Genomic DNA, 19,612 nt, shown 5'->3' on the forward strand with positions numbered 1-19,612 from the left:
AGATGCAATAACTTATCCTTCACTTTAGAAGGAATGTCTCGAAATACCCCACTCCTGGTACCAAATGTCTTAGGCTGGGTTCTTTGGAGAAGCAAAATCAGTAAAGCGTATAAGTATATATATAGAGAGAGATTATATCAAGGAAACAACTCACGCAATTGTAGAGGCTAGAACGTCCCAGGTCCATGGATCAGGGTAGAGGCCTTTCCCAAGTCACACAGCCGCAGAAGCTGGCAAGCCCAAGACTGGCGGGTTGGAGAGCAAGGCTCTCACTCACAGGCTGTGCAGATCAACGAATCCCAGGTTCGGCAGATAAGCTGACAGCTCAAGTCCCAAAAACGGGAGATGAGATGACAGGAAACAGCCGCAGGATCCAGAGAGAGCAAAAAGCCAGAACGTCTGCTTATATTCAGATGCGGGCCACACCCCCAAGGAGACTCCCTTTCATCTGATTGGCTACTCACAGTATATTCAGTCATGGGAGTGATTACATTAAAACACTGAGAATCATGGCCCAGCCAAGTTGACACACAGTCTTAACCATCACACCCAGTATACACACACATACTCACCTGAAACAAAAGTTTTATTTACAAAACAAAAAAAATGAAAACAATGCTTTTCCTTACTACATGTTGTGCTCTCTGATGTTTTCTATTCTGTTCTGCTTTATCCTCCTTTTTTTTTCAGTGCCAGTCATGACCTACTAGATAGATTTCACGACGCACTGATGGGTTGCAGTGTGAGGTTTGAAAAGCTGCTCTGAGGCAGATCCCACAGGCTTGTTTAGAGGGGTATCTCTCTAGACTAGGGAGATTCGTGAAAAGGAGGTCACTTTATTGAAAAGGACAGGTATTCATAGACTACTGCTTTGTTTCTCCTCCTCCCTTCTTTACTATCCAAATGGAAGCTCCGTCTTCAACTGCCTAGGGAATATCTCTACAATCATGACCTGCGCCACCTCAAAAACAACACTTCCAAAGCTAAAGCACCCACTTTCTCTACATGGCTGCCCTCCCTGCCCAAGCTCTGCCTCTCCTCCTCTGTCCCTATCTTGGTTAAAGGTGCCACTCTTCCAAGTCACCCAGCTAGAAATTTTGGCAGTCCATTCCATACCTTTCTCCATCATCCTCCACATCCAGTCAAGACCAAAGTGCTTCTGGTTCTGCTTCCAAAACTACTCCCAACTCAGTGTTCTCTTTTCCATTAATAAAGCTACTGCCTTCATAATCTCTAACCCAGATGACTGGAAGAGCATTTCTCATATTATCCCTGATCAATCAAGAAACTGACAGAGTGGTTGTCGTTGTTGGTTGTTTTTTTTTTCTAAAACCAATCACGTTATTCCACCTCTCAAAGTCCTTAGCATGGCCCTCTGCAGTCTGCCTCCAGAACACCTCTCCGGCATCATCTTCCTTCTCTCCTTTGCACAGCGTGGGCATTTATTAAATGTATGGTCAACTGAGTCATCATATGTAGCTATATGTGTTCTGTGTGTCAAGAAGATGACATTAGGGGCAAGCTGTAAAACTCTCCACCAAAGGAAGAATCATAGCATCCTGGGAGATCATCCAACTTAATGGTTCTTGACCATTAGAACTATCTGTGGAGCTTTAAAAATACCAGTGACCAAGCCTCACTCCCAAAGAATGGATTTAATTGGTTTCAGAGTAGGGCCTGAGTACTGGTGGGTTGTTTGTTTTTTAAAGCTTCCTTGGGTAATTCTATGTACAACCAGGTTTGAGGATCACTGACGAAGGTTCCAAATTCAGAGACCATGGAATCATTAGACGGACCATGGGCGAGCTTAGGGGACCATGTAGTGCATGAACTTGTATGTAAAGGTGTGTGTCTGTATGGATGTTTCTGTTTTTCTGAACAGAAGGTCTAAACATTCATCACATTCTCAAAAGATTCTGTAACCCTGTAGAAGCAACACCTCTGATCCAGATTAACCCTTTTACTTTATGGCTCAGACACAATGGAGTAAGGGGCAAGAGAAAGGGCTGGGTAGAAAACCACTGTGTGATTATCGATCAAGTTAGTCAACCTCTCTGGACTTAGTTTTCTCTACAAAATCAGTGTAATAACTGCCCTGCGGAGTTATTTAAAGAATTAGGGAGAAGGCATGAAAAGTGCCTAATATGGTAGCTGGTGTATATGAGGTTCTGAAAATGGTAACCATTACCAGTCCTATAACCACCACCACCACTGTTACTAACAATACTCTTAATACTAACAATACTAATATCATTATTAGAAAATAATAGTATTTCCCACTTACTGAGCACCTTCAACTTTGTGCCAGAGACATTATATGATATTTTTTTAATCCCCACAACAACGCTGTGAGGTTGTTGCTATCCCTGTTTCACAGAATGGAAAAGAATGGAAGCTTAGAGAATTTCAGGTACATGCCCAAGGCCACACAACTAACTGTAAGTGTCAGAGGCAAGTTCAATTGATGGGAAGACTGCTCCTTGCCACCGGCTTGCACTGCTGTAGTAAATAAGGCCCCGATCAGTTGCAGGGTGAAAGGAAGCCACTGTGGTGAGTTTCAAGTTGGAAGAAATCTGACTTTTCACAGCCACTTCCCGTCCTTCTCTCCTTGCCCCCTTTCCAGCCGCTACTGGCGCCGGTGGAATCGGTTCTGCAGAAGAAAGTGTCGTGCCGCAGTCAAGTCTAATATTTTCTACTGGCTCGTGATTTTCCTGGTATTCCTCAACACACTCACCATTGCTTCAGAGCATTACAACCAGCCCCACTGGCTCACAGAAGTCCAAGGTGAGAGTTGGCCCCTGGCTCTGCCCCAGTTTACTCTTGCTAAGTCAGGCTTGAACCCCAGGGAGGGAATAACCACAGGCAGAAGATGGATCGGGGAGCAGCTGCCAGTAGCTGTGGCCCTTGGTAGGAGCCGTGCTGTAGACACCAAGGGCCTGGCAGCTCCCAACCCCTACAGTGGCATACACAACCTCGTTGTAAACAGACTTGGCTCAGCTGGCTGGGCCCACGCCGTCTGCCTGCCCCAGTGGTCACTGTGGGGTCCAGGTGACTAGAACATGAGCTACAGCCTGTTTGTCTCTATCAGACCCTTAGCTGCTGACTTCCCAGTATGGATTTTCAGCACCTCGGATGGGCTTGTCCAAAACATCTGAGGATGAAGGGAGCAGAAAGGCAGGAAAGAGGAAAATAAATAGTGGCTTGAGCACAAGGAACTGTCCTCAATGTCTAGTTGGTGTCATCATGCTTCCCTGGGCCGCTAGAAGAGAAAGTCACTAGTCAGAGCCTCAGTGTATCTCCTAGGAGTCAAGCAGACATGGCCCTGTACTCTGGGGCTGTGTTCCAGCATTCTGAGACAATTGGGTCTAGTAGTGAAGAGATCAAACTCAGACAACCTGGCTTCCACTTGTGGAAGATTACTAACCTCTCTCAACCTCACTTCTCAACTCTGAAAAAGGGGCATGATACTAATAGTACCTACCTCACCCAACTGATGTGAGGAGTAAAGAAAACAAGGCATTGGAAAGCCTTTGATGCGTTAAGTGCAAAGAGTGAATGCACTCAATTGCTAACTGGAAGATTGGCAGTTCAAGTCTACCTAGCGACACCTTGGAAGAAAGCCCTGGTGATTTACTTCCAAAAAATCAGCCGTTGAAAACCCTGTGGAGCACAGTTCTACTCTGACACAGCTGGAGCCACTATGAGTTAGAATCAACTTAATGGCAACTGGTTACTGGTTAAATGCTCAATAAATGTTTCTTATGATTATAATTCCACATCCTTACTCTGCTCTGGCTAGGAGTGGATGGAAGAGGTATCATGGGTGGGAGGAGTTTGGGATTTTTTTCCCCCCCAGTGGTGATAACTATTATGTTTTCTTTCTCCTCCTCCCTCTTCACCCTCCTCTCATGTCCCTGCTTGCATCTCACCCCCTTCCTGAACCTGCCAGATACTGCCAATAAGGCATTGCTGGCCCTTTTCACTGCAGAGATGCTCCTGAAGATGTACAGCCTGGGCTTGCAGGCCTATTTTGTGTCCCTCTTCAATCGCTTCGACTGCTTCATTGTGTGTGGGGGTATCCTGGAGACCATCCTGGTGGAGACCAAGATCATGTCCCCGTTGGGCATTTCTGTACTGAGATGTGTCCGGCTGCTGAGGATATTTAAAATCACAAGGTACTTGGCCCCTCATATCCCTATAGAGATGGGACCAGGGAGAAGTTCTTCCTGAGGCTGAGGGAGGTGGGAAGGTCTGGGTGGGAGAGTGGCTGCTATTTCTTGAAGAGTCTATCCTCAGCTCAGTGGAGGGGAATTTTTATTCATTTAGATGCTATATCTTTTAGAAAGGTCCCTAGGTGGCACAAATGTTTTTCACCTAGCTGCTAATGTAAGGATTGGCTGTTCCAACCCACCCAGTGGTACAATGGAAGAAAGGCCTGACAATCTGCTTCTGTAAAGATTACATCCAAGAAAACTCCATGGAGCAGCTCTACTCTGTAACATATGGGGTCACCATGAGTCAGAATCAACTTGACACTAGCGAGTTTTTTTGAGCATCTTTTAGAAATTCCTTGGGCTGCTAGTATCAGAGACTCAACTTAGTGGCTTAAGCAAGGGGATTTATTCTGTCATGTAAAAGAAGTACACAGGTAGGCAGCCCAGGTGGCCTCAAGAAAGCTCAGGTACCCACCAGCCCTAGTGCTGACTTCCATCCTCAAGGTCACAAGATAGTTTCTGGAGATTGAGCCATCATGTTTGAATTAGAGGCAGGAAGAAGGAAAAGGGCAAGGAGCATAAGAGGCACCCACCCTGGCTGAGCCAGCCCCTTTACAGAACTCTCCCAGAAATCTCATCCAAAGCCTGCTGATATGTCTCATTGGCCTCCCCTAGCTGGTAGGGGCGAGTAATGTAGTCTTTTAGCTGAGCACATTGCTGCCACAAATGAAATCAAGATTCCTTAACTGGAAAAGAAAGATAATGGATATTGCAGCACAGATGGCTTTCATTCCTCCATCCACACTTTCACCCGCTCTCCATCTGTCTGTCTATCCGCCCACCCAAAGATTGCCGTCTACCTAACTTCCCAGGTAAAGCATGATTATCATGAAGAGGACAGGCCAGGGGAGGGGGAGTGAAGCATGCTCTAAGACAGTAATTTTCAACTGTCTTGTGACACATCTGGGATTGTGAAATCAATTTATTGGCTCACAACCATTTTTTAAACAGTTTTATTGAGATATAACTTGCATACCGTACAGCTCATCCTTTTTCATTGTATAATCCAATGGCTTTTTTGTGTATATTTACAGAGTTGTACAACCATTGCCACAATCTAATTTTAGAACATTTTCATCACCCCAAAAAGAAACTCCATACCTACTCTCCATTCCTCCCAGCCTTAGGCAACCTTAAATTTACTTTCTATCTCTAATAGATTTGCCTGTTCTGGACATTTCATATAAATGAAATCACATAATATGTGGGTTTTGGTGACTGACTTTTTTCGTTTAGTATACTGTTTTCAAGGTTCATCCGTGTTGTAGAACTTAATTCCTTTTTATGGCCGAATAGTATTCCAGTGTTTGGCTATACCATACTTGGTTTATCCATTCATCAGTTGGTAGACATTTGGTTTATTTCCACTTTTTAGCTACTATGAATAGTGCTTCTGTGTTTTTGTATGGATGTATGTCTCATTTCTCTTGGATATATACCTAGGAGTGGGATTTCTGGGTCATATGATAAGTTTGTATTTAACATCTTGCAGTATTGTCAAATTGTTTTCCAAAGTGACTGCACCATTTTACATCCCTTCTAGCAATATATAATGGTTCCAATTTCTCCATATCTTCACAACCATCATTTCTAATGGAAGAATAAAAATAGAACAGAAAAACGTCAGCGGGTCTTACATGAACATAAGTATTGTTTCATCAAAATCTTTACGATATACATGCGTGCAGCTGTGTGTGTATCTGAGTTGCAAAGTAATATATATTTATTACTGTGGGCTGTGCTCAAATAAAGTTTGTCCCTAGAGGGACCTATCAGAAACACCTGGAGGGAGTTTTTCAAACTTTGGCTCCCCAGAGGTATAAGTCCCCTCCTTTTAAGAATCTCTGCTTTGGTAGCCCAATTTGATAACAGGAGCATTGAAACCAACTATTGGATTGTGTCAGAAAAAAAAAGAGGGGGAGTAGGGTCAGTATCCTCTGTTCAAGGACTGGGAGCTAAACACATCATGCTCGGAGTGTTCTTCTCTACTGGACTGAGGGAGTCATCAGGGACCTACAAACCATCCCTAAGTGTTCTCTTTGCAATTCTCTCAGCAACCACCCAGTGCACACATGCTCCTGTGAAGCTGTTGAGGATCAAGAAAGGCAGATTTTCAAAGTGTTCGGTTCAGTGCCAGGCACAGGAAGCACTCCATAACCAGAAGCTTTTATTATTCTATTTATTATTATTGTTACATCATCATTATTATTATGAGAAGGAAGAAGGAGAAAAGAGCTAATAGTGGTCTACACATTCACACTCTCTTCCTTTTGTTTATTGATCCACCCTGTATCTACTACGTGTCAAGCTCTGAGAGATAGAAAAAAGGTGTATGGCATGAACTGAACCCAGGAGAAATTCACAGTCTGGCTGGGGAGATGGAGTTTGTGCATGTGAAAGGATTAAAGGAAAATCTAAGTCAGAATATAATGAGTTGGCAAACCGTATGGAGGAAAAATACCTGCTATGGGAAATTGGGAATAGGAGAGAGGCCCTGGGAAGGGTTTAAAATCAGAAGAAGGACTTGAAGTATACACAGAATTTAAATTCACAAGTTTCACACTCTTGAGCAACACCTCTCCTCCTCCTAAAAAAGAAAGAGCTCTTTCTGAATGTTCTGAATATCTTGACATTACCGAAAATCCTTGGTTTAGAAGAAAACTAGTAGAGATACTAACAACAATAATCGTTAACATGCATCAGTGCTTACTTTGTACCAGATGGTGAGATCCAAATGCTTACATGCATTCACTCAGTTCATCTGTACAATTACCTATAAGGGAGGGTGGGGAATAGGGTACCATTATTATCCTCACTTATCAGATGAGAAAACTGAGGCTTAGCAAATTAAGTCACTTGCCCAAGGGCACACAAACTGGCCAGAGGTAAAGCTGGGATTAAATGGCAGGTCTGTCTGACTTCAAGTCCTGTGCCCCTAACCATTCCAGTTAATTGCCTTGTTGACGGGCTAAACTGTCTTGTTGACTTATGTCCCTGGTACAGGACTTTAAGGATTTTTATTTACTGATTCTTGTTGTTAGATAATTGCTGATTCTACTTGCTCCTCCTGGTAAAAGCTATTTTTAACTTGGAGCTTTCAGTGCCTCTTAAATAATTCTTGAAAGCCCGTGTGTGTGTGTGTGTGTGTGTGTGTGTGTGTGTGTGTGTGTGTGTGTTTCTATAGAAAAGAAATTTTGGTCCTAAATATTGTCATAGCATCTTGAAGAGATTTAATATTCATTCTATTTTTAATCACCAATTCATTTCTAATCTAAAACTATTGCCAAGAAACCATCTTTTAAAAATCTATCTTTATCAGAGAGCTTCCAGTAGTCCCTCCACAAAATGGATTAGTAGTATTTTCAGATCTCTTGTAAAGCCTATAAACTGAATAATTTCATTATCTAATTGGAAGTTACTTTAGCAAAGGACATCCTCTTCCTGTTTTCAAGTCTCCAAACCCCTTAGGGGCTTTTGGAAAACAACAAAGAGACTCACTTTGCTGGGGAATCCCATACTTTCTCTGAACCTTGTCTTCAAGCCCCAGATTTGTGGGCACCGTACACTCCAGTGACCAAGAAAATGGCTAAAGTATGGGCTGGGACTGGACATCATGGCCCCTTAAACTGGGCTTTGGTTGGGTCATCTATGCATAGGCCTGCCATCCAGACATGTATATTTCTCCCTCTTCTTTTAAAATCTCTTGAAGAATAATTTGCCATGCCTCAACACTTGTATTTTGGAGAAGCATTTTTTAGAATGTAGTCTAAACCAGTGGTTGTGATTCTCAAACTTAAGTTTGAGCTCATTCAGGGAGCTCATTAAAGGACCTAGAGATTTTGGCCAGCAACCCCTGGGGAGTTCCATGCTGGCGGTCTGATGACCTCACTTTGAGTAACACTGGCCTAATTTCCTGCTGCTGTCCTTTGTCTACTTTCTTGTCTTAAAATACGGTCCTTCATATATAATTGGAAGACTTGATTCTCACCTCTCTGTTCTCTATACTGGAGGACTTAACCATGTCGCAAGTAGTTTTGGTAATTCTTAACTGAGAAAGTACATAATGATAAGGAGCTACTGTGAATTCAGCAAAGCTTTTCAACTAACTTGAATGTCATTGTTTCCCATACTTCTGTACACAGTGGTAATTTCTGCATACGTTTGAATAGCAGTAGTATACATACAAGACAGGCTGTTTATTTAATCTACTATAATGCTTGCTGTACTCTGGATTCCTGGATTCCTTCCTGTAATTCCAAATTTCCCTTCCCCCACCCAGGGCTCATGGTCCAAGAGTTGGGAACACTGATCTACACCACTGGGTCTCAACCATGACGTCTTGATAAATTAGTATGTCCACAGCAGTTGTACTGTGTATAGCAAGTAATTTGTTTTTGGCACAATGGTTAAGCAGCTCTGCCACTTAACTACTTAACTACTTAACTACTGCAGGGTCAGCAGTTCGAACCCACCAGCCACTCCATGGGAGAAAGATGTGGCAGTCTGCGTCCGTAAATATTACAGACTGGGAAACCCTATGGGGCCATTCTACCCAGTCCTACAGTGTCACTATGAGTCGGAATTGACTCGATGGCAGTGGGTTTTTTGGTGTTTTTAAGAGCTAAGATACAAAAGTTTGTGAATGATGTACTTTTTAAAAAATAAATAAAAATTAATTCAGGATTGTCCTTGTAACACCATTGCTCTTCATCACTTGTATTCCCAAATACTTTGACAAGTGGGCAAGAACAGGGAGGGCTTACAACTCATATGCTGCCTGAAGGAAGCCGATGTCTCTGGTGTATCGTTGTGATGAAAATGAACTATTGGCATGCTTAGGTCCCCCATTACATGTTTGTGTTTGCCAATACCTGGGAATGCCTAAGGAAGTATACTGCGTATGTGAATATCATCCATCCTATGCATCTTATGAAAAAAAAAGACAGAACTGGGAACCCCCCACAGGACTGTAAGTCAATTGATTACATAGTGCTGTGGTACTATGGCATGGGAAATTATAAACTAGGGAAGACAAGATTCCTACCCCAGTAAAAATAGCCTGCATATGGCTAAAATCTCTGTCATCTTTGGGTAAATTATCCATGACAGTGGGCCTTCCAGCCACATGATGAATTGAGTTCTTTCTCCTGCTTTGAGGCTTTAAAAACAAAAAACAAAAGAAAACCCATTGCCATCGAGAGTAGAATTCTGACTCATGGAGACCCTGTAGGACAAAGTAGAAGTGCCCCATAGGGTTTCCAAGGCTGTAAATCTTTACAGAAGCAGACTGCAGTATCTTTCTCCCATGAAGCCACTGGTGGGTTTGAACCATCGACCTTTTGGTTAGCAGGTGAGCAGTTAACTACTGCACCATCAGGGCTCCTTTTGAGGATTTATGGGACACTAAATGTTGCCAAGATTCAATATCTGGTTTGTCTGTGGTTTGTCTGACACATCATTCTGTGGGGAGGAAGAAGGGCTTCAATTAGATTAAATCTGGAAATGATTCCAATTTACCAATTGCATCTAATTTTTTACACAGTTGGTTTTTAAATGCAGCAAAATCCCTCCAACCCTTGCTATTTTCCCTCTTAAACCTTCAATCTTCTTTGCTTCTCCTACTGCTCCCCCTTTGCAGCTACCTTCCCTGGCCCTGAAATGTTAGCTTGGGCTGATGTAGCACACACAGATTTACTAGTAAATCATGATCACGTATGGGCCTCCATAATGCCCCAGGATGAGAGCCCTTTGCATATCTTCCCTGTTCAAAATGTCACCATTTCCTGCCAGGGTCTGGCCATGAGCATCAGATACATTCCCGCACCTTCCCACTCGCCCCTCTGCCTTCTAGCCTCCACTCTTTTCAGGACTCCATGGGGACTCTGAGCTCCTTAGGGGCCATTATTCAAGGGGTATATTTGGCATTTTCCCAGTTCCCAATCCAGGGTCTCTGGAGAAGGCAGCTCAGATTTAGGAACATGCTTATTGGCTGTCAGCATGAAGGGTAGGAAGGACTGACCAGGGTGGGGCCTGACTGGTATCTCCTAACAGGGATTAGAAGATACGGGTGAGGGTGACTTGAATGTGCTATCCCCCATCCTGACTTGTCTGTGGTGTAGGGGCTAAGTGGGAGTAACTCTGTGGTCCAGAAGCTCAGAGGAGCACCCTCCTAAGGTCCCAATCCCATTCCAAGGTCAAGGCCAGACCTTCTTACAGCTTGGACCAGGTTGTGTTCCTCCGTGCAGGTTCTGTTCTCAATGTGACCAAGCCTGTTAATGCAAACAGTCAAGAAAAGACCTTCGAACATGTTAGTCCAAGACAGTGTTTGATTCTAAAGTGAAATCCATAAAATGTGCTTCCCAGCCCTGCTAGAATGGAGGAGGTAGAAGTAGGGTCAGTTACTGGTAGGAGGTAAAGCCTATAGATTTGGCCTTGGGTGCCAGGCTGTCTCATACTCTGACCAGAATAGCCCAGGATCCTCTGTTCAGTTCCTCCTGGTTCAGCATATGCCCAGTCAACCTCCTGCCACACGAATCTCTCCAAGCTCTATTATGTCTAAGGGACCGGTGTCCACCATTAGTAGTCCTTGAACATCCACCCCTTGTGTCCCTGTGGCTGGCCTTACTCATTGAATGAGTTCTAGCTGCTTCCCCTGGTTCTCTGCCATGACTCTCATTCCTCCTCACCTCATTCCGTCCCACTCCCTTGGGAATGGCGTACCGAAGCCCCACATCACACAGATTTACTGCATGAAATTTGCTTTACAAATACACTGCCAATAATAGATCGCTGCTGGCAAATCAAGGAGGATTTTTTTGCCCCCACCGTATGGGACAGGTGTGAATTTAGTTATGACCCTCTCTGGGGCAGAGGGGAAGTGGGGTGGAGCATTTGCAAAGCACCCAAAAGCTATGGTCCTGTTATTTTGAAGATCATTTATTTATAGCAAGCTCCATGTTCTGCTCTATACCTAGAATGTAAACGACCTAGCCCGGAGCTATTTGAAGCAAAAAGTTCACCTGATGAAAGTTCCAGTTCAAGGAAGGCTTGGGTCGCTTTCTATTGTAGAAGAGGAGGAAGAATTCTGCAAATCCCCAAACCCAGAGACAGACCTACAGAAGGGAAAACAAAGAGATAAAAGTCTCCCCAAACAGACAGGGATTTAAAACAAGAGAGGCAGAGGGAAGAGGTAAAAAAACTGAAGCAGGGTCAGAAAAAGAGAGACTTTAAAGGAAGACTGGGGAGGGAGAGGAAAAAAGGAGGGGAGACAGTTTATGTAACAAAGAAATTGATCTAGTAAAAAGCCCTCAAATGATCCACACTTGAGAGAGAAAACAATGGGCAGGAGTGGGTGGAGCGGGATGGGCAAAGGTTTGCTTTGGAGGAATGATTCAGATTCTCAGGAGAACTGAAAACAGAAAGTAGATCCCAAGGATGAGTGCAGCAGGGGAGTGTGTGAGGGTGGAGGAGGTGAGTCTTCAAAACTGGGCATGTGCCGGCCCAGGGGGGCTGTGAATCCCCTGATGTTGTTGTTAGCTGCTGCCCCTACTCATAACCACCACCTGCACAGGGGAACGAACCACTGCCTGGCCCTGTGCCAGCCCCATGATCAGTTGGGGATTGTGCCGTTGTGATATATAGGGTTTTCATTGGCTAATTTTCCAAAGTAGATCACCAGGCCTTTCTTCCTGGTCCATCTTTGTCTGAAAGCTCTGCTGAAACCTGTTCAGCATCATAGCAACACACAAGCCACCACTGACAGAAGGGTGGTGGCTGCACATGAGGTCCCTTGGCAGGGAATCAAACCAGGTCTCCTGCATGGAAGGCAAGAATTCTACCATTGAACCACCAATACCAAATCCCCTGATACTTAATGTAACTTTTGAGTATGTGGGCATATGTATGCACTGTTCTGAGGAGAAAATGCTTAGCTTTCCTGTTTCTCTACAAAGTCCATGACCAAAAGACAAAGTTGTATGTTCTGCTGCTGCCCATTTTTCTCCAAAGCTTTCTTTTTTTGGTGTGTGAGTGTGTGTTTCATATTTTTAATCAGTTAGGATAAAAGCCTCAGTTGATTGCTAATATGCCATTAACCCCTCTAGTTTGCCACCAGCTAACCTTTCTTAAAAGGCAATGATTCTAGGACATGAGACCATCTTCCCATCTTCAGGCCAGGCCAGGTAATAACCATCAAGAATCAGACTGGCATTAAAGAGGAGAGAATCTGAGCATCCTCAGGGCTGCCAGCCATTCCATTTAAATTATATTCTACATCACCCTGCCCACATCAAAGGCTGCCTGCTGGGCCCCTACAAATGCCATCTGTATTGAATATAATGAATCCCCCACCTCATACCCTGCCATCAGCCAAGGCATACTAAGCTCAGAATCCAGCTCCTCTCCCCTGAACCTTATTAGTGTTCGCTGCCACAATGCCATTTCAGCAATCCTTTTGTCTCAGTCTTGCAGAGAGTATATAAAACATATCCAGTCATTTGCACATTAGGGATGGTCAGCCTTCTGTTCAGCAAGCTGGCCATCGCTCATGATGCCAGGCCACTGGCACTAGCTCTGCTCCTTAAATCCTGCTCCAGAGGGTCGGAAAGTACAGGCGGCAGGCCAGCCATGGGGCAGAACTCCACTTTGCCCGTGTTAAGTGAGAAGCAACAGTAGGTTGAAGACAAAGAGCATCAACAACCATGATCTCCATTTTTCTTAACTGTGTTCTTAGTCCAAAGTGCAGGGCCTTTTCAGCCCAGATGTATTTCATGTGGAGGGTGCCTGGTACCAGTGTACCCACCTGCAGTTTATCTCTTAAACAAAGGCTGCCTCATGCCCTCAAACCTGGGACCACTGGCTTTGAACCACTAGGATGGGAGTTCTTCCCTCAGGGAGACTTGTGTTCACAATGCTCTTCTGGAAGTCCTACCATACCCCCAAGGGTCTCAAAGCCATAGCAACCCTATTCTGTGTAGGGCAAACTGATACGCATTAGTTGACACATGGCCTGGCAAGGGAACAAAATATTTAAAGTCACAGCTCTCAGAAACTCTGTACCCATGGATTTAGGGAGGCTGTGGGAATAGAAATAATATGGGTGGAGGTTCACACAGCCACTTCTCATTGTTGGATGAAGTATGTTTGACTTCAGTATGTGCATGAGAGGTTCTATCCCCACTCCCCTGCTCCCATCTCACAATACACACACATACACACAGAAGCATCCCCTGTCTCTTTGCCTTTCCCCCAGTATAATATATATAAATATAATAAATGTATCACATTTATAGTAAGATTTATTTATTCATTCAACAAAATATTCATTTATCACCTGTTTTGGGCCAGGCACCATCTAAGGATGTAGCAGTGAACAAAAGCAATGAAGTCCTTGCTCTCGCGGACCTTAGGTTCTGGTGATGGGGAGCAGAAAATAAACAAAAAAATAAATATCAGGTGAGGGACAGTGGTATAAACAAGCAGGGTAAGGGGCTAGAGAGTGGAGCTGTTTTACATAGTGTGGTCAGAGGAGATCGCTCTGATGAGGTGGCATTTGAGCAGAGACCTGGAGGAAGTAAAGGAGGGAGCCACATAGATTTCAGAGGAAAGCTCTGCAGACAGAGGGAACAGCAAGGACCACGGGGAAGTGGTTTGGAAGCTGGAGGAGCAGCTGGAGAGAGTTGGGATCAGATTTCATAGGGCCCGTTAGGCCAGGAGGTTGGGAAGCAATAGGGGGGCTTTAAGCAAAGTTGCCACCACCTTTCTGTGAGTTCGTCCTACTGTGGTGGCTTGCATGTTGCTGTGATGCTGGAAGCTATGCTACTAGTATTTCAAATGCCAGCAGGGTCACTCATGGTGGACAGGTTTCAGTAGAGCTTCCAGACTAAGACAGACTAGGAAGGAAGGCCTGACTATCTACTTCTGAAGATTAGCCAGTGAAAACCTTATGGATGAAACAGAATACTGTCTGATATAGTACTTTAAGATGGGCCCCTGTCTTAGTTATCTAGTGCTGCTGTAACATAAATACCACAAGTGGGTGGCTTTAACAAACAGAAATTTATTTTCTCACAGTTTAGGAGGCTAGAAGTCTGAATTCAGGGTGCCAGCTCCAGAGGAAGGCTTTTTCTCCCTGTCGGTTCTACGGGAAGGTCTTTGTCTCTTCTGAGCTTCTGCTCCTGAGGGATCTTCATGTGCTTGCAATCTCTCTTTCTGCTGGCTTGTTTAATCTCTTTTATATCTCAAAAGAGATTGATTTAAGATATACCCTAATCCTCTCTCATTTACATAACAAACAGCCTAATCCTCATTAACATAACCTAATCATGCCTCATTACCATAACAAACACAACCCATTTGCAAATGGGACTGTAACCACAGGCAGAGATGAGGATTTACAACACGTATTTTGGGGGACAAAATTCAATCCACAACATCCCCCTGTGCTGCAAGGCACTCAAAATACACAGCGGCCACAACCGTGGACAGCAGCATACTAACAAGTGAAGATACCGCAGGACCAGGCAATGGTTTTCTCTGTTATACATGGGGTCACCATGACTCAGAGCCGGTTCAATGGCAACTAACAACAACAAGGCAGAGTTGAGGCTTGATGTGACTTACATATTTTAACAGGACCCCTCCTACTGCTGCGTGGAGAATAGCTGTAGGGAGCAAGGGATGAACCAGGGTGACTAGGAGGCTGTTGCAGAAATCTGAGTGAGAGATGCTGGTGGATTGGACTAGCTGATAGAGACAGTGGGAGAGTGGTCAAATTTGGGATTTGTTTTTAAAGTGGAACCCCAGGATCTGCTGATGTGAGGTGTGAGATATAGAAATGAAGGATGATTCCAAGGATTTTGGCATGAGCCAAAAACTGCAGTTACCATTTGCTAAGATGAGGAAGATGACGGAGTTCTGTCATACTACAAATCTTGATGTTACGAACCACCACCCGGTTGACTAAGAAAAGTTCAGACTTTCCTAGGATATTCCTCAGGGACAGGAAGGTGGGGCCATGGGAAAGGCGTGGGAGAAGAGTTCACACTTTTAATCAAATGCTCTGCCCCATTGCTGACCCCTCTTATACCCACTTCACTCCCAACCTCTCTAGATTATTCACTATCTGCCATTTTTCATGTCCCAGCTTTCCAGCAGAGTTCTCCTCTGCTAGAAGAGTTTATTTGTTTCTCTAGAACCCCAGGCACTCCGAGGGGTCTCCTCAGTCAGGAAATTTTCCTCCCACATCACCTTCCCTTTCTGCCTCCTAATCTGGTCCACTCTGCCAAACTTCTTTCCCATTCACGGTGATTTTCCTTCTGGAGTCTGGGACTTCCTTGTCTGTCTCCCTTGGGCATGGCTGTCAGACTGTCTGAACCTCAGCTGTAAGCCTGGTTTGAGTTACTTCTCTCATGTCCACGTGCCTTAAGAAAATCAAGGCTCTGACCTTCCCTGACCATTAAGAATTTTCCAGAATATTCCATGACAGTTGAACAGAAAAAGGATCTCCAGGGGGCCCTGTGGCTTCAGTCCACATGCAAACACTCTCCCCTATGATGCAGCCAGAAATTTTCATTGTAAATATGCTCTAAAGACATTGATTCCTAAATAACAGTTGACTGATAAGTATTGGGCTGGTTGCATAAGAATCACCCAAGCCCCAGCACCAGAGATTATGATTTCAGGGTTCCAGGGTGGGACCTGGGAGTCAGTATTTAGAAAATAACAAAGCTCAGCTGGTTTTGATCACCAGGCAGGTTTGGGAATACTGCTTTGCATGTTAGAGTGGAGAGTGCTGTGTCTCCAGAGCGGTCCTATTACTTCTTACTTTACGCAGAACAATTACTACAACCTCTAGCCTGCTGGGGTGCCAGGTAGTCTCTCACACATACTGGACTGTGCAGAATTTATTTGAGCACAAAGGAGAGGAGGATGGATGGGAAAAAATTTCTTGATCTCTGCCCCCAAGAACTCAGAGCCTATTTGTTGAGGCAAGACTATCACACCTGAGAGCATTTATAGAACCGACACAAATAAATGTATATTAGTATTCTGCAGAGGGGGCGTGTCTGGCAGGCAAAATAGAGGTGGGGAAAGGCTGAATTTGGGAAGGAGAAAGGAGCATTAAAAGCTCCAGGTTGGGAAGAAGTTCATGTTTACATCCAAACTGTTGGCCCATCTGCTTCTGACACTTAATATGGAACCGTTCTCCGGAGAGAAGTGCCTGGGCTGGGGGTACAGCTGTGCGGCTGTCATGGGGGTGGTTAGCATGCCGTTCACTTAGGAAGCAAAACCAATTCACTGTATAGGTAATGAGCTGGGAATGGCTTAAGTAGAGGGGAATCAAAATTTTGACCTGGAAGGCAGGCCAGCCAGGGGTGGAGCTGTAGGGAAATGGAGATTGTTCTGGTCTTGCACTTGCTCCAGTTTAGGGCTGTATGCCTTTTGCTAAGGAGCCCTGGTGGCACAATGGTTAAGTAATCACTGCTAATCGAAAAGTTGTCAGTTTGAACCCGCCCAGCCGCTCTGCAGGAGAAAAGACCTGGTGGTCTGCTCCTGTAAAGATTACAGCCTAGAAAACCCTATAGGGTAGTTCTACCCTGTCACATGGGGTTGCTATGAGTCGGAATTGACTCGACAGCACACATAAAACAACACCTTTTACTCTGATGTGTTTCATTATCCTGAACTGACCTTTCACAGGGGCCCAAGCCAAATCCAGTAACTATCAGTAGGTACCCCCTACATATAGACTTTTCCAAGAGAAAGGGATTTTCCCTGGGCTATAATAAAAGACCTTTGTATTGGTGGTACAAACGGTTTGCACATGACTACTAACCTAAAATGTTGGTAGTTTGAACCCACCCAGCAGTGCCGTGGAAGAAAGGCCTGATGTTCTGCTTCTGTCAAGATTGCAACCAAGAAAACCCTATGGAGCAGTTCTACTCTGTAACACACAGGGTCACCATGAGTAGGAATCGACCCAGTGACAACAGGTTTGGGGTTTTTTGGTGTTAACAGTAAAGGGAGACTCAGTGACTCTAAGGAGAATCCATCTGATCAAGGCAGAGCTCCCTGCCCCACTCATGGAGAGCTGTTCCCAGTGGGGGTGATGAGTTTGCTATAATCCAGGATTTCCCAGATTTGCCTGGTTATAAGAGTTCTGTGGGATGCTACGGAGAGCACATGATAGAATTTTGCAAGACCAATGACTTCTTCACTGCAAATACCTTTCTTCAACAACATAAACGGTGACTATACACATGGACCTCACTGGATGGAAAACACAGGAATCAAATCAACTACATCTGTAGAAAGAGATGATGGAAAAGCTCAATATCATCAGTCAGTACAAGGCCAGAGGTCAACTGTGGAACAGACCATCAATTGCTCATATGCAAGTTCCAGTTGAAGCTGAAGAAAATTAAAACACGTCCACGAGAGCCAATATACAACTTTGACTATATCCTATCTGAATTAGGAGACCATCTAAAGAATAGATTTGATGCACTGAACACAAATGACCAAAGACCAGATGAGTTGTGGGAAGACATCAAGAACATCATACATAAAGAAAGCAAAAGGTCATAAAAAAAGACACGAAAGAAAAAAAAAGACCAAAATGCACGTCAGAAGGGACTCTGAAAGTTGCTCTTGAATGTAGAGTAGCTACAGTGAAAGGAAGAAACAATGAAGTAAAAGAGCTTAACAAAAGATTTCAAAGGGCGGCTCAAGAAGACAAAGTAAGTATTATAATGAAATGTGCAAAGAGCTGGAGTTACAAAACCAGAAGGGAAGAACATGCTTGGCATTTCTCAAGCTGAAAGAACTGAAGAAAAAATTCAAACCTCAAGTTCAATTTTGGAGGATTCTATGGGCAAAATATTGAATGATGCAGGAAGCATCAAAAGCAGATGGAAGGAATATACAGAGTCACTGTACGAAAAAGAATTGATTGACATTCAGCCATTTCAGGAGGTAGCATATGATCAAGAACTGATGGTATTGAAGGAAGAAGTCCAAGCTGCATTGAAGGCATTGGGGAAAAACAAGGCTCCGGAAATTGATGGAATACTAATTGAGATGTTTCAACAAACGGATGCAGCACGGGAGGTGCTCACTCATCTATGCCAAGAAATTTGGAAGACAGCTACTTGGCCAACTGACTGGAAGAGATCCATATCTGTGCCCATTCCAAGGAAAGCTGATCCAACAGAACGTGGAAATTATCAAACAATATCATTAATATCACACACAAGTAAAATTTTGCTGAAGATCATTTAAAAGCGGTTGCAGGAGCACATCCACAGTATATACCAGAAATTCAAGCCATATTCAGAAGAGAGCATGGAACGAGGGATATCATTGCTGATATCAGATGGATCATGGCTGAAAGCAGAGAATACCAGAAAGATGTTTACCTATGCTTTATTCGCTATGCAAAGGTATTCGAGTGTATGGATCATAACAAATTATGGATAACATTGCAAAGAAAGAGAATTCCAGAACACTTAATTGTGCTCATAAGGAACCTGTACATAGACCAAGAGGCTGTCATTTGAACAGAGCAAGGGGATACTGCATGGTTTAAAATCAAGAAAGGTGTGCATCAGGGTTGTCTCCTTTCGCCATACTCATTCAATCTGTATGCTGAGAAATCATCCGAGAAGCTGGACTATATGAAGAATGTGGCATCAGGATTTGTGGAAGACTCATTAACAATGAGCAATATGCAGATAACACAACCTTGCTTGCTGAAAGTGAAGAGGACTTGAAGCACTTACTGATGAATATCAAAGACGACAGCCTTCAGTATGGATTACACCTCAACATAAAGAAAACAAATCCTCACAGCTAGACCAATAAGCAACATCATGATAAACGGAGAAAAGATTGACCTTGTCAAGGATTTCATTTTACTTGGATCTACAATCAACGCCTATGGAAGCAGCAGTCAGGAAATCAAACGACATATTGCATTGAGCAAATCTGCTGCAAAAGACCTCTTTAAAGTGTTAAAAAGCGAAGATGTCACTTTGAGGACTAAGGTGCACCTGACCTAGGCCATGATATTTTCAATCATCTTATATGCATTCGAAAGCTGGACAGTGAATAAGGAAGAACAAAGAAAAATTGATGCCTTTAAATTATGGTGTTGGTGAAGAATATTGAATATACTATGGACTGCCAGAAGAATGAACAAGTCTGTCTTGGAAGAAATACAGCCAGAGTGCTCCTTAGAAGGGAGGATAGTGAGACTTCATCTCACATACTTTGGACATGTTGTCAGGAGGGACCAGTCCCTGGGGAAGGACATCATGCTTGGTAAAGTAGAGTGTCAG

At 43.9% G+C, this 19,612-nt stretch overlaps 1 protein-coding gene across 2 annotated transcripts in view; it reads left to right on the plus strand.

Moving 5' to 3' along the window:
• The window catches only part of CACNA1C (calcium voltage-gated channel subunit alpha1 C), a 692,837-nt gene that overhangs the window by 546,808 nt on the left and 126,417 nt on the right, over positions 1–19,612 (plus strand). For both annotated transcript variants that reach the window (XM_023735710.1, XM_004381214.3), the window contains exons 11-12: positions 2,624–2,784; positions 3,950–4,175. In XM_023735710.1, the coding sequence (XP_023591478.1) occupies positions 2,624–2,784; positions 3,950–4,175 (387 nt within the window). The remainder of the gene's footprint in view (positions 1–2,623; positions 2,785–3,949; positions 4,176–19,612) is intronic.

The sequence above is a fragment of the Trichechus manatus genome, unplaced genomic scaffold (genome assembly GCF_000243295.1).
Source record: "Trichechus manatus latirostris isolate Lorelei unplaced genomic scaffold, TriManLat1.0 scaffold00081, whole genome shotgun sequence".
Lineage (NCBI taxonomy): Eukaryota > Metazoa > Chordata > Mammalia > Sirenia > Trichechidae > Trichechus > Trichechus manatus.